Here is a 27272-nt window from a genome sequence, read left to right as displayed (position 1 = left end):
GTTTCCCATAAAACACTGATGTTTGGAGATCTGACAGCAGGGCCAAAACCAGAACCTAGTCTGTGTGAAAGGCCCTTAAGATCACAATTGTCTTCCACATGTGGAGGACGACAGTTGCGCTGCTGACCACCGACCTGCCATGTTGCTCCGGTTCATCGCGGCGTCCTGAGGAGTCGGGAACTGGAACCAGAACGGAAGCAGCTGAGGCTTTAAATTCTGGAGGTTTCAGCAATGACTCACCGCTGCCGACCAGGAGCATCCCAAATCCCACAGCAGCTCTGACCCACTTCTCAGACCAGAAACTGCTCAGAGTCAACCATTACATCCCCCCCCCCCTTAAGATGCTGTTACCCGCCATCAGAGGCCCCTCAGGACACCCGGGTCAAAAAAACACCACTGCTGATCACAGTTAAAGCGATGAAACGTCTTCACTCCGACTCTCAAAGCCGACATCAGTTTTTCATGCCTGCTAATTCCATCCAGATGTGGAGACTGAATATTTCTGGCTCGGCTCAGCATAAAGATAAAACAGAAAGACAAAACTTCATGGCTGCAGGGGGACTTGCACACTGTAACAGCTTCACAGCTGGATGCAGAGTCCGTCCAACGACGTCCATCATGTTTTTAACGCCAGGTCTCGCTCCAGGTTCAAGCTGATCGTTAGGTTCTCTCTGAAAGTGTCACACAGACTTACTATATTCTGTGTGCAGTAACAGGACCAGTACGTCACCAACAAGTTCTTATGGTGGTTTAACTTGAGAGCATTTTGACAGCAGATGAGGATATGAGAAACCATCTGTTCTGGCTCATTTTCTGCCATTAAAGCGACCGCTCTTCCTCTTCTGACACAAAATCACTGCAAGAATTTTCCATCCTGACTCGGTTCCTCTGGATTTGCACAGAGAGCGACTCAGGATGTGAGCAAAACGCCTGTGGTCCATGACCTCGTGGAAGGAATCCCTCGCTTTAGAGATGAAACCTCAGAAGAACTAATTAAGAAAATCAACATAATGACTGCAACAGGGGAAAAAAAAGAGTCTGCAGAGACAGATGTGGAGCTGAGAGGGAGCTGGAAATAAAGTTAAGTCTAAAAATGGAGCTTCTTTAGAAACACTTCATCTTACAGTAGAAGCAAGTCAGAATCAGGAGCTCATTCATCCTAATTTACCATTTTAAATCACAGAATGTGTCAGCTGTACTGGGACTTCATGATGCAAAAGGAAACAATGATTCAGATCCAAACATTAAATATGAACATAAATATAACAGCTTTCTGTATATCAGGTCACCCTGTTCAAACGCTAATCTACTTCATTTGCCTGGAGATGGTAAAGACAACAGTGGGTTGAATAAGCAGCAGTTCAAACCAAGACATGCAGAATATCATCTCTGTATGGACACCATGTCCAACCTAGAAGCAGATGGTCTCCAGCAGCAGAAGACCACAGCGGGTTCCCTCCTGTCAGTAAGAACAGGAAACTGAGGCTACAATTCACACAGACTCACCAGAACTGGACAATAGAAGATGGAGAAACGTTGCTGGTCTGATGAGTCTCCATTTCAGCTCCACATTCACATGGTAGGATTGGAATTTGGTGGAAACACCATGAGAACGTGGATCCATCCTGCCTTGAATCAATGCTTCTTGCTGCTGGTTGTGAAATCTGGTGTGGGAGGTTGTCTTGGCCCAATTTGGGCCCATTTGTACCAATGTGACATGACTGAATCATACCAGAGTATTCCTGCTGACCATGTCCATCCCTTTATGAGCACAGTGTAGCATCTTCTGATGGAAACTTTCAGCAGGATGATGCACCATGTCACAAAGCTCACATCATCTCCACCATGACGATGAGTTCACTGTCCTCCAACGGCCTCCACAGTCACCAGATCTCAGTCCAGCAGAGCAGCTTTGGGATGTGGTGGAACGGATTCTCATCATGGATGTGCAGCTGTAGTATGACCCCAGTTGTGATAAAATCCTTCTGTCATGCAGTCTGTGACATGCCCCAGTTTGTTGAAAACAGGAGTGGAAAATATCAACAGGGTTGTAAAGACGTCATTGAGGAACCATCTGAGTGATGTACTGTAAATCCTGCAGGGATCAGATCCTTAATGGCAGCTCTCTGGATCCACTCACCACATATGGAAACAAACAGCCTCATCAATCCTGAGAACCATCCATCAGCTTGATGCTTGGCAATCATTCCCTGAGCAACAGCCTCTTCTTTGCTCTCAGTCAGAGGAGTCCTGTGGAGCGCCACTGCTGAAAAAAATACTTGAATGTCATTAGTTGTATTGTGATGGAAGAAACTGCTCACATTTACTGACTAATAATTTGGATGATGTTCAAAGTTTATACCACTAAGGCTGCAATAAGGATCAATTGGATGTTTCTCATCCAACAAATTTCAAAGTATTATCTGGCTGAAATGGATCAGAGTGATGGAATAACTTTCCCTGCAACTGATTAGCCTGCAAAGCAGCAACCTGTAAATACAGACATGTTCATGTTGCAGCATGTTCCCAAACTCTTCTCACCAAAACTGACAGATTTATGTGCAAAAGGCAAGAATTTTTTCATTTATGAAGCCATTTATTGCTTTGTACCTGTGAACACACCACTCCTATTCTCACATCATTGCTCAAGAAGCCAGAGCAATGACCTGAGAACTGGAGTTTTGTGATTACTGGTTTTAGTCTTTTCAGCAGCAATCTGGATTCATTGCAGTTGTTTTAAAGTTATTTAGAAACACCTGAAAAAACTCCCTAAAAGTCCTCTGCAAAACTTTGTTGGTGGGAGCATATAGATGGTGAACAATCGGGAGCCCAGAGCAGAGCCTTGTGGAACACCAAGTCGTCTGTAATTATCAATTAAAAATGGAAAGAACTGCACTAAAAAGCTTTCTGAATAATGTCCTCCTCTTTATCTGCATGTATTCTCCAGGTGGTAAAAGGCTGATTTGGTTCCTGCTTTAATATGGATGTTCAAATTTGGCTCAGAGTCCAAAATTACATCAAGATTTCTGGCTGGATCTGTTGTTTTTTACGTTGTTGACCGAAACTGGACACTAATTTTTAGTTACTTATTTTGTTTTCAAAGACAATAATTTCAGATTTATCTTTATTTAGCTGAAGGAAGTTCTGTTAGGTTGGTATGATGCCAGAATCCCCTGGTGAGGCAGCGATATAGATCTTAGTGTTTGCGTGTTTCCATAATCTGATGTAGTGGGAGCATGTAGAGGTTAAACAAAAGGAGTACCAAAATAGCGCCTTGGGGAACTCCACGTTATCTTTATTTGACTAGGTATATACATAACCATTTACATAAAGTAATCCCTGTGTTTTCAAACCAATTCACACTCAAACTGGAGTCCAGCCAAACTTTCCAGTCAGTCTGATAGGGTGTGTTAGTCGACTGTTTCAAAAGCAGCACAGAGAACAGAACCAAACTAGAACTTCTGCAGATATCTCGTGTTTTTAGGATTATCATTCAAAGAGTCACCAGCTGAGACAGTAATATGAAATGAAGTGTCATCAGTATAACTATGTTGAGATGTAATGTTTCCATGTTCTAAGCTAGTGGCAGCACGTAAATGCTGAACAGCAGGGGGCCCCAAAAACAACCTGGGGCAATTCCACATGTCATCTTTGCTTGAGTAGATATATGGTTACAAAGCAGTCTCTGTGTCTGGTTCAAAACCAGGTCAATTTTCAGGTTACCTTCTGGACACTAATATTTAAATGCTCATCTCACTTGCAGAAAAACGTCATGTTCTGGGAAAAACAACAGATCAGAGCTGTGTTTGTATTCAACACTTTTACAGATACGGTCCATTTAAATCTAAATATACAACATTTCCCCTCTTTCTGCAGGTCTTCATAAATAAAAGCTGCTTCACATGTTGATCTGTCTTTCCTGTCCTCTCCACCCCAACCAACCAGGAAGAGGCTGCCCTCCCTGAGCCGGGTTCTGCTTGACGATTTGTATTCCTGTTAAAAGGGAGTTTTTTCCTTCCCACTGTCACCTCGTGCATGCTCAGGATGGGGGATTGGATCAAAGTCAAGATTTGATGCAATCTGTTGATGCAATCTCTATTCTCCCTTAGCTAGGCTATTCATTATAAATTGGCTTGAACTGATGTCGCCGTTACGTACCATGAGATGACATTGTTGTGAAGTGGTGCTGTACAAGTAAAGCTGAATTAAATTGGATTAAACGATCAGAACAAATCCAAAATATAATTGACCTTTGTCCAGTTTATAATAACTGTTTAGCTAAGGAAAGAGCAGATCCTGAACATGAAATCTCCTGGAACTGCTGAAGATGCTGATGAGTCCAGGAAGCTGCATCTTATTTAAATAAAATATTGATTGTTGCAACATATAGTGAAGTTATTTGGAGTGATTTGTCCATTTTTTCTCACTCAGAATTATCTCAGCAGGAGTTCTTTCAGCAAAATGACCTCTGACTTCTTGTTTCCTTCAGCTGGAACACAGCCGTCCCTTAACAAAGGAAATATGAACAGGAAGTCTCATTAAATCAGCTGATCTGGATGTCCCTTCCTGACGTGTCCTGAGGCATTCCTGCATGTTTTTATTAACAGCTCGTTGGTGTCAGTCTTTGTGAGTCTGAGCTTGGTTTTTTTTTTTTTTTCCAGTCGGTGAGTCAGCGTTAATGACAGGGCTCCAGCATGCAGCTGTCCTCTCTGTGAAGACCAAACTCAGCACTTTAACACTGACTCAACGCTTACAGCCGAGCTCATGGTCCATCTCATTAACCCGGTTTCAGATCTGCATGTCTGGTCACCTCCATCTGGAGATCCACCAAGATAAAACCAGATTTTTCTTCCCCATCATGACTCGATTTAACCGCAACCTCACTGAGCTGTTAGACACAATAACCTGAATCAGAGCTGAATGCAGAGCAAGTAAATACGATGCATTTTGCATTTTGAACGCAATCTGTTGTCAGCCTTGATGATTGGTAAAATATGTTCTGGTCTCCATCATGACCTGATATCAGCAATGATCCACCTTTTATCAGTTGTTTAGTATAGAAAAACATGCTTTTCTTTCCAGTTACTGGCCATCCCAGTGTTTAAATCTAGTTATCCAGGCAGCTGCTGCACCATCATAAAGGTGTCTGTTGTCTGACATGAGTTTGAGGGGAAACGCCTCCCTAATCGGACCGAGAACAATGGTAGGTCCATCATTTACCTTAAGTAAGGTGGGTTTGAAAATATCATGTATGTTGAAAAATAAATCAAACTGATTCATTTTTAAGTTTGACAACCTAAAACCATTTTAGTTAACTAAAAACAAGCTCAAAAACTAAGATTAAGAACAAAAACTTTAATGTTTTGAGGCAGAGTTTGCATTAAATATTGATGTAAATCCAACATGTCAGATTTTACAGTGTAATTAAGTTAAATTAAATTAATTAAATTAAATTGAAAAAATAAATTCAATTAACTTGAAAAATTAAATTAAATTGAAAAAATAAATTAAATTAAATTAAATTAAATTAAAATTTTGAAAAACCTGTTTGAATTTAAAACATGATCTTATGTAATAACTTGCAACACAAGTTCAGCTTAAATCCGTCCAGGTTGGTGAAACTGCTGTTTGTACATTTTCTGTACAACTAATCTAAACATCATCTTAAGAACATTTTATGACATTTTTCAGCTTACAATGTCACATAGCTTTTTGAATAATTATTGTTTTTGTTAAATAACTGAGTTTTGACTGTGGTTTTATGAAATCTGCATGTTTGAAAAATGGCATTATTATTTCAACTGGGAACTGATCCAGTGCATCACACACTGGGAGCTGTGGGGGGGGCACCATGCTGAACAGAAAGCGTAACCAAGCGTTGTTGAGGATTTATTAACAGGAACATGCAGACTCGGCTGGACCACAGCCAGGTCAGTTCTGCCAACAGCTTTAACGTCATCTCTTCCCACACGAAGAGAAACGCCTCCTTACCTTCCTGCTACGTCTGAAATGAGTTGTGTCATCGATCACTGCACTGATTGATTGACAGGTTTATGATCTCTGAGCGTCTGGCATGTTCAGTGTGTCACTGAACATGTTACCTGATGTGATTTACAACTGAAAACAGTTACACTGAAATCATTTATTTATTCATTTATTTATTTAATTAGCAAACTGTGTTTATTCAACTCTTTTTTTTTTTTTTTTTTTTTTTTTTTAGCTTTGTTATTTAATTAAGATTTGATGTTTTCATCACAGAGTTCTGCATTATTACCTCCGGCAAGGAGGTTTTGTTTTGTCTGTCTGCAACTTTAAGCAGGAATTAGAGGGATTTTTATGATGTTTCTCTGAACTTAGATTCCATGAAATGTTAATGATGTGTGTTGCTGTCTGGATGGATGGAAGTTGTGAAATATCTTCTGCGTTGCCAGTTAGGACCATTTTCAGTAAATATGCATTTAACTCCACAATAAATGGTCAGAAAATCCAGGAGAACAGGTTTTTTAAAGCTATGAGGAGAATATGTGGATACGACCATCCAGAACAGGAACAGCTTTTTATCACTGCAAGGAAACAAACGTGCAACAAACTGTCATGTTTTCCTTCCCTGATCTGCTGCCACACATCAGTAGAAACTTACTCCACCTGTGGCTTCTGCTGTTTCTGATCAGTTTCATTCAGTTCACCACGTCTCACAGCCTGCTTCAACTCTTTCCAGTCTCTTCCTCTCTGCCAGATTATTCATGTCTAGTTGGTTTCCAGCGCTCTACGGATCGTCTCCAGTTGTCGACCTACCTGCTGACCCAGTCTCTGGAGCCCGGACTCAAACAGCTGCTCATTCACCTGGACCGATCCTCTACTCAGTCTCATCTCACGTTCCTTATTCACAAATAAACTGGTTTGTTGTTTACAGCTCCTTGTGTGAGGCTGAATATCCGGGTCATCTCAGTGATTCATTACAACAAATACCACAATATAAATAGAGCCATGTAGAAACAGAAGGGTGAAAATCACCATGTGTGTGGAAATGAACTTCTTAAAATGCTTTTCTAGTTTTACGTTGCTTCTTCTGACATTATTCTTATTCCGAAAGCATCAAACATTGTGCATCACTTCAGACAAGGAAATTTTCTCCTCCCAAGTTTGGAATTCAGCTTTTAATTTTCCCCACATGGAACTGAAAAGGAACTGGTTTTGATAACTATTACCTTGCAGTTGCTTGTAAAGAGTGTGTTTAAAGTGAATTAGTGTGACATTTTCTGGCTATTTGGGATGTAAATACAGTGAACAGCAGCCCTGCTGTGACTGTTTAGAGTTTAATATGAAACCAGGAACATTTTGGAGCTTCTTCTGCCATGAGGATGATGAGATGTTTTATCTTCTCAGCCTCACATGTCTCTACTGATGGATGGATTTTCTCCTGTGTGGGACCAGTGATGTGTGCAAATCAGCGGCGCCGACAGGAATTTTAGGCCCTCTGAAAGACGATGGCATAGACCCCACCACTTGATCGCAAAGTATAGATTTTTGTTTTTGCTTCAAGCTGATTAAAAAAAAAAAAAAAAAAAAAAAAGCTTTCCATGGGAATAAAGATCTAGTGTTGTGTTTAACCCTTTATGGGGCAAGTGACTCTTTTTAATCACTTTGTTTCCTTTCATATTCAGCTTGAAACTATTTTTTTTAATGAAACAACTGAATGGAGGTCTTGGTTTATACCAGAAGGACAATTTTAGGTTAAAATTTCTAATTTGAAGGTATTTCATTGAGTGCCCTGTGGAGAGGGTTTGGACATCTTTTTGGGTCCCTATCAAGTCATGGGGCCCTTAGAATCTTCCTAGCTTCTCCCCCCACGAATGGCGCCTCTGGTGTGGGTATGTGGGATCCAATCTCGCGTGCGTGTGCACGTTCTTTCCTTTCCTAATGGAGGTTTGCTTTACTGGCACCGAAGCGGGACATCAGCGCGTAAAACGGGTCCGGACCACTCTGCATTAAAGCAGAGACTTAGCAGCTGCAGGACTCTGTCTGTCTGTCTGTCCGCCTCCATCCTCCCTCTGTGTCCTCCTCTCTCCACACTCTGCTCGCTCCTCCCGCTGCGTCACGACGCGCGCCACCGCCGCGGCTCCTTCAGGAGGCGCACAGAGAGGAGCAGACTAACTTCTGGATCATTTCTCTGCTTCTGTCCTCCCAGCTGGTCGCACTGTCTTTTCACTCAGGAGAAAATGGAATCTGAGGAGTTTCCTGGACAGAAGAAAACGATGTTCTGAGGTAAATTTAAAAAAAAAAAAAAAAAAAAAAAAAAAGCGTCTTTAAGATGATTAAAAGTAAAAGTTTGTGGAACATTTCGCGGCTCAGTTTTCAGAGTCTGGAGGAAAATCTCACCTAAATCCGGATTATGGCTCTAGAGAAGTTAACCTCTGATGGATTATCTAGTTCCAGACTTGTTCCAAGCTTCACGGTGAAGATGGAGCCGGACCTGTCCCTCCTCCGGACGCTCCTGCTTCTGATCCAGCTGCTCCAGGTCTCCGCGGCGCCCTGTCCCCGGCCCTGCTCCTGCCCTCAGCCCGCTGAGCTCCGCTGCACCTTCCGCTCCCTCACCTCCATCCCAGCAGCTCTTCCTAAACACACGGAGCGCATCAACCTGGGGTCAGTCCTTCATGACCCGACCTGATCCAGTCTGTTTGTGTTCCCAGTCACCAGGCTCAATGGTTTTACTCAGCTCACACTGGTTTTTTAATGGTTTCAGGTTCAACAGCATTAATAAGATAACAGAGAAGTCTCTGGTTGGTCTGAGGAAGCTGGAGCTGCTGATGCTTCATGGGAACAACATCTACTCCCTGCCTGATGGTGCGTTCAGGGACCTGACGTCACTCCAGGTACTTTCACTGCATCCTGGAAGGGATGAGTCACTGGATGAATGCTGCTTCTGTTCCTTTATTACTGTTTATTACGTGTTTATTAGCCCAGTTTACAGGAGAAACTCTTCATGCTGAGTGTGTTTGGGTCTTCCAGATACAACAGCATGAAGAAGACAACAAATACGAGTGTTGACTAGATTTTCTTCACAAGAACTTCATTTCAGGGCTCATAACGTTCAGACTGTTTCACTGTTTTATTCCACAAACTGAAATACTGATCCGGATCTGCTTCTTAGTCTAGTTTTACTACTTCAGTTTAAGTCCAGTACTTACGGTATTTATAGTTTTTAGTGTTTAAATTATTATTTACAAGGTCACTTTAACTTTGAACTGAACTTTACATCATAGACTGTTGCCATGGACACCGAAGTAAACCAATCTGTAAGCTCTGCCTGAAAATACGACGGGGTTCAGGGGGTTCTTAGTGGATCCTGGAGAAACATCCTCTTATCTTGTCGGCACCACAACAGTTTGTACAGAACAGTGACAATAAAGCTTTTATTTGATTTGACTTTTATGAAGCAGCAAGTCCAATAAATACACAGAAGCCAGTCTGGAAATTGGCCGCTGTGCCAGCTTTGCCAGTCTGTCCTGCGTACTGGGTTAAATGGGCCGGTTTTCTCTCTACAAGTCTGCTTTCAGACGTTTTATGCCTGACCTTCCATGAGCGAAACATGATGAATAAATAAGTACTTTCCTCAGTCCACATCAGCTAAATTAAAACAGATTTTTGTTCGAAAAAGCAAGGAGAGCTGGAGGTCTCGGACGTCTCCGCTGAGGCGCTTTTTACAGCTCCAAAGCCTTGAATGTTCAGATGACCATCTCATTACTGTGGAAGCAGGTTTATATTTGTAAAAATGTGAAATTGGGCACACGGCATAGATATTCTCCTCATTCATTGTCTGAAATACCAAAAAAAGTTCTTTAAAAGTCCATTTAAAGCAGGATGATCTGCTTCACGGCATCTCGGCTTTCCCTTTGCAGGTAAGGTGGACTGGTGGAGCCGGCGAAATTCCAATTACAGATGCTTTCAAGGCTTCTTGGGCATTTTACAGTAAACTCTTTAATCATACTCTTTTCTCCAGCTTCTTCAGATCGTAGACATCTCACACAAATTTAAAAGATAATTTATGTTCACTCAGAAATTACAACGCAAAAAAGACTCCTGGCTGCTTTTGGTAGTCATGAACAAGTGATAAAAATGGTTTGTTTATGTTGAAGTTCCCAACAGAGGACATGAACACGACTTGTACGACATACTATGAAGTTCTGTTAGTAAAATAAATGAACTCAGTCATCTGACAGGATTGTTTTGTCGCTCGGTGCATCGCCGCCTCTCAGTCTAACGATGAAGATTATTCTTTGTAGTTTGAATCTTATAGAAAAGACCAGAAGAATTATGGTTTGGAGTTACACTCGAGCACACTAAAAACACACCAAACAGTTTTTGTGGTGAGAATTTACACATCTTTTGTATTTATGCACAACATTAGATGAACATTCGAGCATGTTTACTTCCGCACACGACGTCTCTGCTGAGAGCTATCTAACTCCAGACTCCTCTGGTTTGTTTAAAACAAGTTTAACTTCCTGTTGTTTATGAATAAACTTATAGGAGCCTTCATCCGGAGTCTGAACCCTTCATGTGGCAAAATATTTAGGCCTAAAAATGAATGATTGAAAACGCTGAAGTCATGTTCGGTGAACCACAGAAGAGTTTGACTCTTGAAATGTTGTGGAAGTTTTACATTCAGATTATAAACCCACATTTCTCAGACAAGATGCTGCTGAATGTTCAGTTTATTAAACATGAAATAGTCATTTCTTATTTCTTTTTTTTAGAAGATTTTCTGTGTTTTTTGAGGATTACTTTCAGTGTTCTTGTCTAATATTACACACTCTCCAGGTCCACCTTGCTAGTACCTGGTTGGTCCTTCTTTTACCCCCTGAACTGTCTGAATTCTTGGTTTCATAGATTTAACAAGGTGTTGGAAACATTCCTCAGAGATGTTGTTCCATGTTGACGTGAAGCATCACACAGTTGCTGCACATCATGATGAGAATCTCCCGTTCCACCACGTCCCAAAGCTGCTCTGTTGGACTGAGATCTGGTGACTGTGGAGGCCGTTGGAGGACAGTGAACTCATCGTCATGTTGTAAATGTTGTGAGCTTTGTGACATGGTGCATCATTCTGCTGGAAGATTCCATCAGAAGATGCTACACTTTGCTCATAAAGGGATGGACATGGTCAGCAGGAATACTCTGGTATGATTCAGTCATGTCACATTGGTACAAATGGATCCAGATTGGGCCAAGACAACCTCCCACACCAGATTTCACAACCAGCAGCAAGAAGCATTGATCCAAGGCAGGATGGATCCATGTTCTCATGGTGTTTCCATCATCATCCTGTTGGAAGTTTCCATCAGAAGATGCTACACTGTGCTCAGAAAGGGATGGACATGCTCAGCAGCAACACTCAGGTGGACTGTGATGGTAAAAACATGTCATGTTACGGGGTCCAAAGTGGCAAAGTGGGACCAGAAAATTACAATGTCACATTTTATCCAATGAATTGTTGACACAAGGCAGGATGGAGCCATGTTTTCCTGATGTTTCCACCAAATTCTGATCCTACCTGAATGTGGAGCTGAAATGCCACATTCAGCATCACTTAAATCTCCTTTCTTCCTCATCCAGATGCTGTTTGTTTGAGTTTGGACCTCAGTAAGTCATCTTGAGCATGTCGTTGGAACTGAATGCTGCCATGTGAATAGCTGACTAAAGGTGGCTTATGAGTAAAGGATCCTGTTTTTAACCCACAAGAGCCTGACATGACATATTGATTACATCCAGTTTCTGAGACATTTGCCATCACTTTATGGTTAAAACTGCTCAAAGTCTTGTTGAACAGAATCTGATAATTGTCTTCTTCCCCTTAATAAACACCAGAAAGCTGAAAACTGCACTATGATCATTTTTCACATCACATGGTAATGAATGGTAAATATTCTTTAAAATTAAATTAATGTTGTTTTACAGTTTGTTAAACGGACAGATAAAGAAACTGGACTTTTTGTTTCCATTTTTTTGTGGGTTAAAATGAATTCCAGATCTTCTGATTCATTTTTAGCTTTTATATTACTGATTACATCATATCAGTTCACATCCAGTCCAGTTTTAAATCCAGTCACTTCATGTTTTCTGACCCGTAATGATAAGCTTCTGTTCCACTTGTGGTTTTAGATGTTGATGCTGAGCTACAACAAGCTGAAGGAGATCAACAGAAGCACCTTCCGGGGTCTGTGGTCATTGGCCAGGTTGCATCTGGACCACAACCACCTGGAATTTATCCATCCTGACGCCTTCCAGGGTTTCACCTCTTTGCGCCTGGTACAGCTGGAAGGAAACCGACTTCAGCAGCTACATCCAGCCACCTTTGCCACCTTCACTGTGATGGGCCGGTTTCATATCTCCACTTTGCGGCACCTCCACCTGTCAGACAACGGACTGATGTCGCTGCCCTTTGGGCTGGTGGAGACCATGCCCCAGTTGGAGAATCTGTTCCTCCATGGGAACCCGTGGATGTGTGACTGCAGCATGAGGTGGCTCCACAGCTGGGAAAAGACTTCACCAGGTCAGAAACCTCATCATTGTCACTGTTAAAAGATTTTGTGGTTTTATTGTAAAATCATCTCCTTTTACTTTGCTCCAGGTGTTTTGAAATGTAAAAAGGACCGAAACCTCCTGGTGTGTCCTGTGTGCTCTTCTCCCAGAAACCTCCAGACAACGGAGCTCCATGTTGCAAAGGATCTGATCTGTAGCCGACCTCTCATCGGCTCTCCTCAAAGAGCTCCACCAGAGGACGATCAAAGTGAGGTTTTGACAACAGAGGACTTCAGAGAACCAATTGGGAACGTATCCCTGAGCCTTTCTGATGAGCATGGGAACCAGGTGGATCTGGATTGCAGCATTAATGAGCCCAGAGAACTTACCAACATCGGCTGGGAGCAGATTAATCCACTCCAGCTGGTATCTAACATCACTTTCTTGGTGGATCTTGAATGTCCTGTTGACAGAGGGAGATATGAGCAGCTCTGGAGGTTGATAGCATACTACAGCAGCGTGCCAGCTCACTTAGAGCGAGGACTTATCATCAGCAAAGATCCTCATCCAACTTATGTGTACAAACAGAGCTCTGTGAAGGATGCCCTGTACTACACAGGTGTTAAAGTTAACATTATGGCCCAGCCTGAATGGTTGATGCAGACCTCTGTAGACCTGCAGCTGAACCGACCTCAGTCGTCAGCCAGAACCGTCAAACTCATCCTGGGGATGGACATCTCAAAGACACTGGAAACAGAGCTTGTGCGAAGACAGAAGAGGACATGGGTCATGATCGAGTCAAAGAACACGACTCGTAAAGTTTTTACTGTCATGTTGGGCGACCCAGGTCAAATGGACTGTAATGTGCAGAGTTCTGGGCGGCCGGTTATTCAGTGGATGCTGCCAGACGGGTCCAAGCTGGACGCTCCGTACAGCAGTCCAGACAATAGGGTGTCTGTGTCCAGCAATGGACGGCTGAGTATTAAAGCTGTCAGCCACAAAGACACAGGGATTTACTACTGTATGGCTAGAGTCAATGGAGACTTTTCAGTCCTACCCTTCCATCTGAATGTGCAGGAATCCTCCAGCCCTCTTCCGGGGGAAGAAACTCCAGTTACATCCATTGAAAAATTTGCAGGGAGCCCCGTTTCCCTGAACTGCACAGCTTCCGGTTCACCTGATCCCGATGTTCACTGGATTCTGCCAAGCAACAATATAGTTAGTTTCCATCATAACACATCCAGAGCTTTTGTAACTTCCAACGGGACTTTAAATATCCCACAGACACAGTTACTGGACAACGGTTATTACAAATGCGTGGCTATGAATCAGTTCGGTATGGATACACAGGCCACAAAAATGACCGTACTTAGGCGTAAAGGACTCATGCAGCCTTTACGAAAGTTTCAAATAAGACCTCAATCGGCCTCAGGGGTCAGCACTCAGATTAAAGTCCTTGCAGATGAAACAGAGGCATCAGGGGACATGGAAGTCTCGCAAGATGGAGCCCCAACAAGACGCCTGGATGGTGTTAGAAAGAGGATTCCAGGCAAGGGCGGTGTCCATCCATCCAGGAATGTGTGGCGGAGACCACCAGTGCTTCGGAAACCAGTAGGATCTCGCATTGACAGCAGGAGAAGGATTGATACATCAAAGAATAAAATTGACCCAGAGAAATGGGCGGATATTTTGGCGAAGATTAGAGACAAAAGTACTGGTACGGTCACGCCATTACCAGTTCAGCACACAACCCAGAACAAAGCATCGTCAGAGAAAGCAGCTACAGAAGGCTCACCAGGTGGAACAGCTGTACCGGAGCAGCAGGGTTACATCACAACAAAGACTTTTGTACAAAACACACACATGAAAACCAAACAACATAGTGAACTGGACCAAGACAACACATCTGATGATACTCTGAACAGCTTCCATGCTACAACAGAGGTACCGACGACACAGAGTGAACATACAACCAGTGATCCAAGCAGCGAATCTCCACCTCCGACAACATCCACTTCCCTACATGTCACCACAAACTCTCCTAGCAGCAGCACATTTTATCCTCAGGAGAACCAGGTTAACATTGTACCAACTGAACCAGGGATTTTCCAAGAGGAAGACGGGAAATATTACAGTGAGACCGTCACACCACTGCAGGATCCTAGGCTTGATAAGGATCTGCAAATGGATCTGTTCACGACGGCATCGCAGACAACTACGCCAGTTCCCATCTTTACGACAAGAGCAGAGCCTGAAACTCACGTTCCTCCCCGCCTCCGGCGGCCCGGCAGCAGGAGAAAGAATGGAATTCGAAGGAAAAGGCCCAACAGACGGAAACAAAACGTGAATAAAGCCACCATGCTTGTAAACTCTTCCCTAACAACGGCCACAGCCTCCACGGACCTAAAAATAGAACATTTGGGAATTGCAACAGAGAGTTTCAGCCGTAGTGTTCCATTCACTGACAGCCAAGTGGCGTCATCATTCACACTGGGTCTCAAAGAAAGCACAGTCTCCAGGCATGAGCATGAGGCGGGCCCAGAAACCACCACACTACCAACTACTTCCTATAAAACAAAGGACAAAGGTCGTCTTCCTCTGGCCAAACCACTTTCTGAAAGCTCATCAGCTACTTTTCCAACAGCCTCTCCAGGATTGAGACTCCAAGCTACAAACTCCCAATCAGCCTCGGGAATCTCACAAACTGCATCTGATCCAGAGTTTTCCGAGATGCTCACGTTTACCACTCAGCAGTGGTTTACAGTTGGTACTCCACCGTGGCCTGACACTGGGACACGTTCGCCAATAGACGTCGAGAGTAATCAATCAGACCATCAAGACACACTCGTTGACAAGGAAGGAAAGACTCTCCTGAAAGAGACTGAAGGGAGTTTTCCATTCCTGCCATCCACATCTGCCTCAACTGCTTCTTCCATTCAGGAAGCAGATGAGACAACCTCTGCTTTGTCCTCCAATGGATTAATCAGGACACCTAGCATCCCTATTAAGGCTTATTTAGAGCCAGAACAAACAGACAAAATGATTTTGTCTGATTTTTATCACAGCTTTAATCAGAGTAAAAATGTGAATAAAAATCTTGAAGAAACAAGTACTGTAAATACATCACCTTTGATCTCACCCACAAACTATCCTGGAGCACTTTTCACAGTCAGGATACATCCCAGTGAACCCCAAATGTCTTCCACGGGGGCTGAAGTTGGCCCCACTCTAAAGGCCACCACACCGTATCCCAGAATCAGTCCAGGCCAGCTAACAGAACTCATCCTCATCACAGCAGATCCAACCAGAACATCACCTGTGTTGCCTGAACTGAAACTCACAACCACAAGTTCAGTTGTCCCAGACACAAGCATGGGCAGCAGGCCAACAGCAAAGCACCCAGTGACCTCCATCCCAGCTGCTGCTACAGTCCGATCCAACCCATCCAAAGAGACATCATCAACAAGCACTCATCAGCAGCTACCTGGACAAGGATCTGCTCCAAGAGGGAAGCCAAGGATAACTACGAAAAACTTCCAGATGATCACTGTGAAAGCTGAAACAGATGCTCAGCTTCCCTGTGAGGCTGAGGGCCTGCCAATGCCCTTCCTGTCATGGACTAAAGTTTCTACTGGTATGTATGACTCAAGCTCATAACTCAGCTTTGTGTGCAGCCACAGGACTTTCTGCTGCACAAAATCCTTTAGTGGCAAATGAGTCGTTCAGGATGTGTGCAGCTGGATGTACAGGAGGTGTGGCATCACATCTCTGCATGACACCACTTCCACAAATGTTAGGACATTTTGTAAAATGTAAATAAAAAACAAAACATGTTGATTCAGAAATAAACCCATATTTTATACCTAAAAGATCATAAACAACATGTCAGTTGTTAAAACTGAGACATTTTATCATTTCATGGAAAATATTAACTGATTGTGAATCTGATGCAGAAACATGTCTGGAAAAAGTTGAACAGAAGCAACAAAATGCTGGAAAAGTAACTGGGGGAGCATTTGATGACTAATTACGTAAACTGCCAACAAGTCAGTAATGACTAGGTATAAAAGGGGCAATTCAAAGAGTCTTTTAGATGGAAAGATGGCCAGAGCTTCACCAGTTTCAGACAAATTGCATCTACAAATTGTCAAAAGATTTCAGTAAAATATTCCTCAGTCTGAAATTGTGATAAAAGATAAGTATCTAAAGAAAATGTTATGAATCATTGATGTTTTATTCCACATTTTTTAATTTAAGCTGTGTATTTCCATTCATTTAGGGCTAACTATTGCACAGAACACCAGGATGCAGAGGTTTGAGGTCCACCTGAATGGAACATTAATCATCAGGAAGGCACAGCTAATGGACAGTGGCCAGTACCTGTGCATGATTCAGAACCAGTATGGCACAGACAGGAGGATTGTTAACCTCGTAGTCCAGTCTCAACATCCGCGGATCCTCCAGCCAAGGCACCGAGATGTCGCTGTGCCTTTGGGTGGCAATGTTGATCTGGAGTGCAGGGTCGAAGGGCATCCCCTGCCTCGGGTCACGTGGGTCCTCCCAAGCCAGGTCCACATGACAGCTGCCTCAGCCGCCGCGTCCTCTCAACGCCGCGTGGCTGTCTCTAAAAATGGAACCTTACGGATCAGCCAGGTCGGTTATTTAGATCGAGGGATTTACAAGTGCATTAGCAGCAGTGCAGCTGGAACCGACTCTGTATTGGTGCAGCTTCACATCTCAGTGTTGCCACCAGTGATTCAGCAGGCAAAACACGAGAACATGAGTCTACCAGAGGGTAGTTCCGCCTACATCCACTGCTCTGCCACAGGTACTCCTCCACCTATCATACGCTGGGTCACACCGGATGGCATGCAGCTCACTGCTTCGCAGCTAGTTACTGGACGAAACTTCATCATCTTCCCTAACGGGACGCTCTACATACGAGGACTTGGCCCTGGTAATTCTGGAAGATATGAGTGCTCGGCTAGCAACAGCATGGCAATCAGCTGGAGAACTGTTATTTTAATTGTAAAGACGAATCTGCTTTCTGCCAAAGCCAGCATTGTATCATCATCTCCCCAGAAAACAGAGGTTATCTATGCTAGCAAGCTGCTGCTCAACTGTGTGACTACAGGAGAGCCCAAACCCAGAGTCATCTGGAGGACTCCCTCCAAAAAGCTGGTGGATGCTCAGTACAGGTGAGAAAATGCTGAAATCCATATGTAACCCAATGCACAAGGCCTTGTCTCATCAGTAATATATACTATTGGTATGGGAATGTTACATTTTCTTCCATTTCTGCAGTTTTGATCCCAGAATCAAGGTGTTTCTCAACGGAACCATAACCATCCATTCAGTGACCGACAAGGACAGCGGCGACTACCTGTGTGTAGCACGTAATAAGATGGGCGACGACTACATTCAGCTGCGAGTCGATGTGCTGACCAGACCAGCCAAGATTGAACAGAAGCAGCAGCCGTCGAGTCAAGAGGTGGTGTACGGTGAAGACTTGAAGGTGGACTGTGTGGCCTCTGGGCTCCCCAACCCAGAGATCAGCTGGTCTCTGCCAGACGGCACCATGGTTAATCCAGTCAAACAAAGAGATGGAATAAGCGTGGGACGTACTCGCAGGTATGAGCTGCTGGTAGAGTCACTTTTACAAGTTAGCTTCAAACTATGAAGTTGATGAAAATGTTGTAGTCTCACAAAATCTATCATCAAGCATCAGTTTGTAATGTTTGCAAGCATTATTCTTGAAATTATCTACTTTTAAGTGATGATGATTTTCACTCAATATCAATTTATTTGTTTTTATTTTTATTTTTTACTGTTTTGAAAGGAAATTAAATTAAATGTAATTTTTCAGACATTAATAGAGCCCCAATTTACAATGTTTATACCTGTGTCTGTTATATCATGTAACCATCCACCAAAATCCATTTCAATCAAATAATGTTCCTTTTTAGGCCAAACATTACAATATGATTAAAATCTGATTAATCAAGATTAATCAAAGACAAAGCCTATAATTAATTATATTATTCAGTTATAGAGGTAATGTCTGATATTAAGACATCAGATGAAAATCTGTCCTCATTTAATGGGACCTGATTGGAAAGGTTACCTGAAAATGTTTGTAAGTGATGGCTAAATCCTACAAGACATTACTGCTCAATTTATTTGTCAGATTCTTTTGCTTCGCCTTCATTTTTTTTTGCAGGTATGTGGTGTTTGATAATGGGACGCTTTACTTCAATGATGTGGGTAAGCCAGAAGAAGGGGACTACACTTGTTATGCGGAGAACCAACTTGGCAAAGATGAGATGAAAGTCAGAGTCCGGGTGAAAGAGGTAACTTCCTCTCCACAAATCCAGAATAAAGGCCAAAAGATTCTCAGGGTTTTCTACGGTGACACAGTTACGCTGCAGTGTAATGCCAAGGGGGAACCTGAACCTGTAATCACTTGGATTTCCCCAACAAAGAAAGTGATTTCCCCAAAACTGGACAAATACCAGATCCTGGATGATGGAACACTGGTTGTCCAAAAAGTCCAACGATTTGATGGAGGGAATTACACTTGCATGGCTAGAAACAGTGCTGGACAAGACCATAAAGATACCAGACTGGAGGTCTTGGTAACTCCTCCAGTAATCAATGGGTTAACAGGAGCTGCCAATGTCATCAAAGTCACTGCAACTGAGGATGAAAGGAGACTGGTGGACTGTGTAGCGAAGGGAACCCCCACACCTCGCATCATGTGGATTCTTCCAGGAAACGTGATCCTTCCTGCACCGTACTACAGCAACCGGATGACGGTTCATCAAAATGGTACCTTGGAAATCCGATCGGCCAAGAAGAGCGATTCAGGACAACTGGCTTGCATTGCTCGCAATGAGGGAGGCGAGATCAGGCTAGTGGTTAACTTGAACGTAAAGGAAGCTATCCAAATGCCACTAACAAGAGGTCCAAGAGCAGACAGCTTATTACTAACAGTGGGAAACACCATGACTTTAAATTGCTCTTTTGGGGGCTCAACCCTTCCTCATCCTACCTGGATCCTACCCAACGGTACGCCTTTGCATGGTGGTGTTCGCTTTTCGAAGTTTTTTCACCGACTTGATGGCTCTTTGGTCATCAGCAACCCATCTGTTGCTGAAGCAGGCTTGTATCGGTGTCTGGGCCATAGCTCTGGAGGTCTTGTAGAGCACAGAATCACACTGTCCCCAGGGATAAAACCAGAGATAAGCAACAGGTACATCTCACCTGTTAACATCATGAATGGAGAAACACTTTTGCTTCACTGTCAAGCCACTGGGGAGTCCCTCCGACTATCATGGACCCTTCCCAGTGGGGTTGTCCTGAACAGGCCACAGAGAGCTGGACGATATGCTATACTACCCAACGGTACACTTGCCATTCGACAGGTATCAGTCTATGATCGAGGACCCTATGTTTGCAGAGTTGGTAATGAGTATGGAAGCTCTCTTCTGCCTGTATCTGTAACTGTGATTGCACACCCCCCACGGATTACCAGTGGGCCCCCCTCTGTGACTTATGTGAAACATGGAGTTGCTGTTCAGCTAAACTGTGCAGCGACTGGGATCCCTAAAGTGGAGGTGGCATGGGAAACACCAGATAAAACTCGTTTGGTTGCCAGTGCGCAACCACGCCTTTATGGAAATAAGTATCTCCACCCACAAGGTTCCCTCATCATCCAGAATCCGACACACAGGGATGCAGGTGTTTATAGATGCACAGCCAGGAACGCCATTGGTACAGACTCGAAAGCTACAATTCTTAACGTGTTCTGACAAATTTTACTGTTAATCAGGATCAATATCCATACTGTATGCCCAAGAAACTGCCTTATTTAAAGCAAGTAATGTTTTTGGTTTTAAAATGTAGCAAAAACTGCTGTTGTATTAATGAAATAATGATATGACTAAATCCTACAGCGGTGCTTTGTGAGTGACTTTAAGCTGAGAATATGCTTTATTTCCTTAATATGTTGTTTTTGGTTTTTTTTGTAAAGGCCGCCTCACATGTTTTCCTTTTGTTTGAAAGTTTGTGACAGGTTTGCAATTTGCAATGCATGAATCACTGGTAGGGACAGTGCAGAAAGCAATTTAACTGGATGTCAGGTACAGATTAAACAGCAGGGAAAATTATGTTAACTTTGAAAGACAAAACATGCCATGCTTGACCTTTTATACTATCTATGTAGAGCTGGGTTTTAAAAAAAATATTTATTTAATCAAATATCAATTCATAAAACTCAGAGATGAATTATAATTAATGTTTCCTTTTCCAGCAATAGCAGTGAGCCTATTCTCATAAGACTACCCTCTCAGTGAGATCTTAGCGTATGGACACAACTGAAAGGTTGTTGGTGTTCCTTTCATCCAAAATTGACTTCTCTTGCCGAGATAATACTAAATTTTGATTTTTTTTTTCGTTCATTATTGAATTACATTCACCTGCAAACTATTTATGCGCTTATAACCTCTCACATTCGCGGCTAGTGCTAAGACCGTGGGCTCCACCATGTTTAACATACACTGAATGTAACACTGAAATAGCAGGAAGTCATGGTACCATGAATGTATGTCTGAAATAAAACCAAAAACATACTGGTAAATGTAGACAATCTTTCTAATACTGTATTTCAGAAGTGTATGTAGATCCATCATATCAGATTATTACAGTAATCAGATTACTCTCAGATATCTGATTTTAATGGTCATGTAAAAGGGCTAATTGGATTAGTTTAAATAAAAATCTAATAAAATCAGGTTGTTGTGAATTGAATCAAATTGATTGAGGAAATTTATGTAATTTCCAGGCTATAATGATTATGTGAATCCTACGGCTTAGTTTATCGATATTTACTGGCTAATAAGTCATTTTGCACTTGATGCACGCACCATTATTGTGGAAAACACACGCAGAAATGTGTAGGATGCAGCCTTCAAGTTAAAAGCGGTCAGTGTGGCTACTGAAGAAAGAACAGAGCTGCTGCACACTTGTTGAAAGTGCGGTTTATATTAAGGCGCACTAAATAGCTCGGAAATTAAGGTCCAGGTGATACTCGACCCTACATCTTTGATACTGCTTTGATTGTTATTTTTCCTTCCTTTATATAAAAATAACCTAAATTGTAACCTCCTCCATCATCGCCATGTTTTTTTTTGTTTAAAACCTAATAATTCAGCAACTGTATCAGGTCTGATCTCTGTAAAACACCCCATTGTGGAATTCTTCAGTAAGCAGTGTTGAATACAAGCCAGTAAACAATTGGACTGCAGACCTGCTATATAAACACAAGGATAAAAAGCAAGTACCTAATGGTTTGTACATTTTAACACAGGGGGTGTCGAAAGTTCGTCCTTGAGGTCTTCAGGTTTTCAATGTATCCCTGCTCCAACACATCTGGCTCATATTAATGGCTCCCACAGCCAGTAAAGTTCTGCACAGTGACTGATTATTCTGAGTGTGTTGGAACACGGATGCACGGAAAACCTGTAGGAATGCGACCTTCAAGGACCAGACCTGGACACCCCTGCCTTAACGGATCTGGTCCTGCCGTTTTGTATGTAACTAGACCAGAGTCCAGACTAAACATGGAGAAGCAGCATTTAGCTGTTACGCTGCAAACAAGTGGAATAGACTGCCAGTGCAGATTAAACTCTCTACAAATGTAGAAACTTTTAAATCCAGGTTAAAGACATTTCTTATGTGCTTAAGCGTGACATCTGCACAGTAACTTTTAATTAATTCTGCTTTTAATTATTTCAACATAATTTATGATTTTATTGTGATTTTGCTATTTTCGTTGTCTTTTATGCTTTTTTGTTTTTACACCATATGTAATGTTTAATGTTTCATGTAAAGCACTTGTACATGAAAGGTGCTTCACAAATAACCTTACCTTGCCTTGTTAAAAGTAGGTTTTCCTCTCCACTGTTGTCTTGTGCAGTGCAGGATGGAGGATTAAATTAAAAAGAAGATTCAACGCAATCCATTGTTTTTCTGGGCTGGGCATTTATTTTTTATGACTTAGTTTATACACTGTTGTAAGCTGGACTATATGGGCTCATTAAATGGATTTGATTTGCTATTATTATTGTTGGATTATGATAAACTGGATTAAATTGTTTGGTATCTGTAAAGGTGCCTTGGTATGACTTTGTTATGAATTGGTGCCATACAAAGAAAGCAAAAATTAATTGGTGTAAACGGAAGTTAATGTAGTTTCAGTTCAGTTCAGCTTTATTTGTATAGCCCCAGTTCATGCCAGTCAAATCAAGGCCTATTTACAAGTACAGAAAATCATACAATCATAATCCAATTAACACCAATCCATTATATCATCCAGAATGATTTCATTTATACGAAGTGTATTTATTTAAACCTGTGAATCAAAACAATTCACTAAAGAAAAGCTAAAGAAAAACAACAGATTGCATTGAATCTTCTCTTCCGTTAAATCCTCCATCCTGGGCTGGACAAGGAACACTGGAGAGGAAAACCTCCAGCAGAACCAGGAAGTGCTGCCACCTCCCTTGACCTGTAACTGGTGGAGAAGATGAGATGTGTTATATTCATCACTGGATCCTGAATCCGGTTCAAATTGTGTACAGATTTGGGATATCTGCAAACAATGATTGATTATTTACTGTATTGACATTATATTTGTGTCATTTACACCCCTCAGTGGAGCTGGTAGTGAGAATATTGCCTCTTTTCCATGAGTATCAGCTTGTCTCAATTTAACTCGCCTCAACTTGTCTCAGCTTGGTCCTGTTTCTTTTCCATTACAGTTTAGTACCAGGTCTGGAATGGGCGGGGTTTGTGTGAAATCACTGTAAAGTCAGTGTTGTGCACGACAAGCTCTATAACAATACAGGACCTAGATCCCCTCCGACCATTGTGTTCCTTGACCTGCCGATGGTCACTTTAGAGCTTTTTCAGCTTCTCTTGACACTGCTGAAAACTCTGTTGCTAGCCGTAGCCATTGAGTCGGAAAGCTCTTGAAAAGATATTTTTATTTTGTGTCGGTCCATCTAGTTCCCTCTGAATCTTTTCGTTATCAACCAAACAAAGAAATGTCTCCACCTCAGTGTTGGGCCACGGAACAGACGTTTGTAGCACCATTGGTTGTCACGTAATGTAAACAACTTGCGAGTTGTTTACATTACATTACATACGTGTTTACATATCTTCCAATGATATCGCTCCTGACCTCTGATTGGCCACGCCCCTGACCAATAGCGGCATGCAGTCTGGCGACATCACACACAACCCAACTCAGCTCGCTTAGAACCTGGACTGAGGAGTTACAATAAAAGTACTGGTAAAAGGGTACAAAAGCCTCGTGGAAAACCCTACAAACCAAGTTGAGGCGAGTTAAGTTGAGACAAGCTGATACTAATGGTAAAGGACTATAAGTAATCCACGTACAGCTAAGTGCCTTTCTACAAACATAACCAGCATGACGTTTCTCTGTTTTGTGACAAAGCATTTAAGTTTTTACTGTTTATGCAGGGTTAACGGTGCAAGTCTTATTTATGCTGCTCCCTTCTAACATCGACTCACATCAGGTAACAAATTAGATGTGTCTTGTAGCAATGTTTGCTAAATTTATAAATGTTTATTAGAAGCCAGTTTGTTGCACATCGTCAACTCATCATTGATGAACAAGCTGAACATTTCTACTGTCCTTAGTTTTTATTATCAGATAAAAGTTTGAATTTATTTAATACATTTGTCCTATAATAATATGATTTCATGATAGTTAAAATGGGTATATATTAGAGGATCCCATTAGTAAAAATCCAAAAATCTTAAATCAAAAGTGTCAGGAGCATTTCATGCTCCATAACTCAAATAAAACCAAGAGTTTTCATCTTCCTACAGTGGTAGAAAATAAAAAAAATCAACTAGTCTGTCATTATTCATACTGTTCCACCTCCTCATGCAGCTCTTTAGTATACATTGTTGAACACGAACCATACTGTTTAAATGATTCAGATTAGGCCGAGAGCATGCTTACTTTTAACGTCATTGTTGTGCAGGCAGCTGCTTTGTGGTAAACATAGTCATTGTCATACGCATTGCTTGTGCGCTACGCTTCCTGCAGATGATTCCACTTGGGAGCATATTGTAGAACTTAGACATCATAGAGTTGCTTTATTTATAGGATGTAAACAAAACAGTTCACATGGCAACAACAGAAGTTAGCGATTGGTTCATATTGAGATCACGGCATACATAAGCAATGGCAACAGTAACAGAGATGCGATGTAATGCCTGGAAACCACAGACTGTAACATGACTGCGGTAACTCTGTCTTGCACAATGTGAGAAACTTAAGATACACGTTATATTTGTAAAGATGTATGTCATAAACTTCAAAATTTGGTCAACTATGTTGCAGAATAAATTAACTTAAAACAACTGAGTCACCATAAGAAGGTTCATTCAAGGAAAAGTTCAGGCAGTTTCATTAAATGTAGAAGCAATGCAAAGGCCATATGCTTGTTTTCTCCTAAAAACAGATGAATGGTATAAATTTAGGAATGGGTCAACATTGTAGTTGACTACAAGATTATAGACTACTATATTGTTTTTGTAATGTAAAAGTTTTCCTCAAAATATCCATAAGATTTACAGAAATCTGCCCGATGACCTAACATCTCCCCTGTTATCCCTAAAGCTGGATTTATACAAACCCCAACACCATAGACTGTATATAAAGAGATGGATGGAACCTCCGTGACATCACCCGTAGGTTTCTGAAGAGCTGAATTGAAGCTCGGTGGGCGGTTCCTATCGTCGCCATCTTGGCAGGGGCATGCGTGCCGTCTCTCCCGGAAAATACAAATATGGGCAAAGAGGTGGTGCTAAGAGGGGGGCTGTGAGCGTCATGGTGGATGATTGACATCGAGCGAACTCCGAGCTTTCTGTAGCTAAAAGCTAACCGAGCTAACTCAGAGCTAACAGGAGCTAACCAGCTAACAGAGGTAAGCGGGCTAAAGCTAAGTCACGTTGCTAACCGTCTTGAAACCGGGGTTGTTCTACGTTCTTCTGACTTGAAGCCGTAGATTGGTACCTGTCAATCAAAAGGACACGCCCCTAAATATGCCAAACTCCGAGATTAAATTACTTTTAAACGGGCAAGTTAGAAAAAAAATTCACTCCCCCCACAGTTGTCATGAAGGTAAACCAGACCTATAAACCGAAAATGAACCAGGCTGTATACATATTCATTTCTGCTGTGAAGTTGGTCTTTTTAACATGAGAGTCTATGGGGATTTGCTCTGTTTAGTCCCCTAGTGGATGAAGGGGGAACTGCAGTTTTATGCACCTATGCATAGGCTTCACTTTTAACCGCCGGAGGTTGCCGCTTGCCCAACACACACCTCATCCAGACCTGATACGCTCCTCTGCTTGCACTGTGGTTAACGCAGAAGTACTTCTTTCTAATTGGTTAGTTTGTGATTACATAGATCAGGATTTCTGGAGCTCCTTGTTGAATTTGTGCAGCACCTGTGGAAGAGCGACTGCAACATGATGGCGTAACTGTACGCTTGAGTGAAAGAGCCAGTGTTAGCTATGTCAGCCTTTCTGTTTGTATACGACTATAAATCCAGCTTTACTGCAGCTTGCAAACGTGTACAAATGAAGCATCCGACTAACACTAAATACATCTCGGCCGTCCACCTAAGTGCCTGACTTAAAAAACAATGGATTGTCTTCCTCTTAACTACTTCAACGCAACATCCTAAAAGGTTACCGTGATAAACACACATGCACTTGGTTAAAAATAAGTATTTTCTCAGCATAAGTGCTCAGTTGATGTCAGAATCTTTTGGTCTTGGTATAAAAATGATGAACCCACTTACATCCAATTCTGCAATGTAGCCGCTTAAATGGGAATTATTGGAAAATTAGGCAAAGTAGAAAGAACAGTTGTAATCAGATTCCCACAGTTAGACGAGGAAGAACAGCTGCATTTTCATGTAAATCTGGGCCAGTTTACCACAACTGGAACAAAGTGTTTCCCTGCATGCCTCAGAGTTTTGGCATTGGATGGTGCTGCTGCCACCAGGAGACTGATCATTTGTTTTCAGCTTCCTTCATCTCGATGTTTCTTCTGACAATGACTGGTTATGTCAAGCTGTAAAAACAGAAAATCCATAACTTTACATTTTCTAAATAATAAAAACTGTTCAAGTTCATCTGGAAACTTGGTTTTACTTGTTCATGTGTTTTGTCGGCCATAAATATTCCCCTTCAGCATGTATTTTGTTTCCAGTTAGATAATTCAGTGAAGGCTTCCTGTCCACAGCAGGATGCAGCATCTGCAACACGCTGACACATGTACTATCCTCATCTGTTAATTATTTGTCAGTAACAGACTGTGGTGCACAGCAATATGTCATATTTAGATAGTTTTCTTTTATTGCTGAGGTGGGAAAATAGAAGAAAAGATGATGACTCAACATAGCTAATGCATATCTGAAAGGCAAATATTAAAAAAAGTCTTGTTTTTTGTTCATATAGACAGCTGAGCAAAGTAAAAAGAGGGAGCGTTTAGCCCTCTGGAAGAAGGAAGTAGGTCACTGTTACTCCTGATGGCCAGAAATGAGGAATCTTTGCTCTGGGAATACAGCCACAGTGTCATCTTCCAGAGAGAAGAAACATCTGGAGCTGTGAGGAAATCCCCTGTTAGCTCATCTCATTCAGCC

The 27272-nt window shown here is 42.1% G+C and overlaps 1 protein-coding gene across 1 annotated transcript; it reads left to right on the top strand.

Moving 5' to 3' along the window:
- The first annotated feature begins 8223 nt into the window (after positions 1 to 8223).
- Positions 8224 to 26673, top strand: mxra5a (matrix-remodelling associated 5a). The gene is made up of 8 exons (XM_079263695.1): positions 8224 to 8265; positions 8431 to 8643; positions 8744 to 8873; positions 12163 to 12553; positions 12632 to 16156; positions 16802 to 17720; positions 17827 to 18153; positions 18743 to 26673. The coding sequence occupies exons 2-8, from the start codon at positions 8462 to 8464 to the stop codon at positions 20331 to 20333; spliced, it is 7065 nt and encodes a 2354-aa protein (XP_079119821.1). The 5' UTR covers positions 8224 to 8265; positions 8431 to 8461; the 3' UTR covers positions 20334 to 26673.
- Positions 26674 to 27272: the final 599 nt, after the last annotated feature.

Source organism: Telmatherina bonti (assembly GCF_933228915.1).
Source record: "Telmatherina bonti genome assembly, chromosome: 24".
Lineage (NCBI taxonomy): Eukaryota > Metazoa > Chordata > Actinopteri > Atheriniformes > Telmatherinidae > Telmatherina > Telmatherina bonti.
This window is presented reverse-complemented; position numbering and strand designations above follow the sequence as displayed.

Bases quoted from the DNA above. Each gene is read 5' to 3' on its own strand.
- mxra5a (XM_079263695.1), top strand. From the start codon at position 8,462: ATGGAGCCGGACCTGTCCCTCCTCCGGACGCTCCTGCTTCTGATCCAG. The intron at 12,554-12,631 runs GTCAGAAACCTC...ACTTTGCTCCAG, and splicing joins CTGGGAAAAGACTTCACCAG to GTGTTTTGAAATGTAAAAAG. The intron at 18,154-18,742 runs GTATGAGCTGCT...TTTTTTTTGCAG, and splicing joins AGCGTGGGACGTACTCGCAG to GTATGTGGTGTTTGATAATG.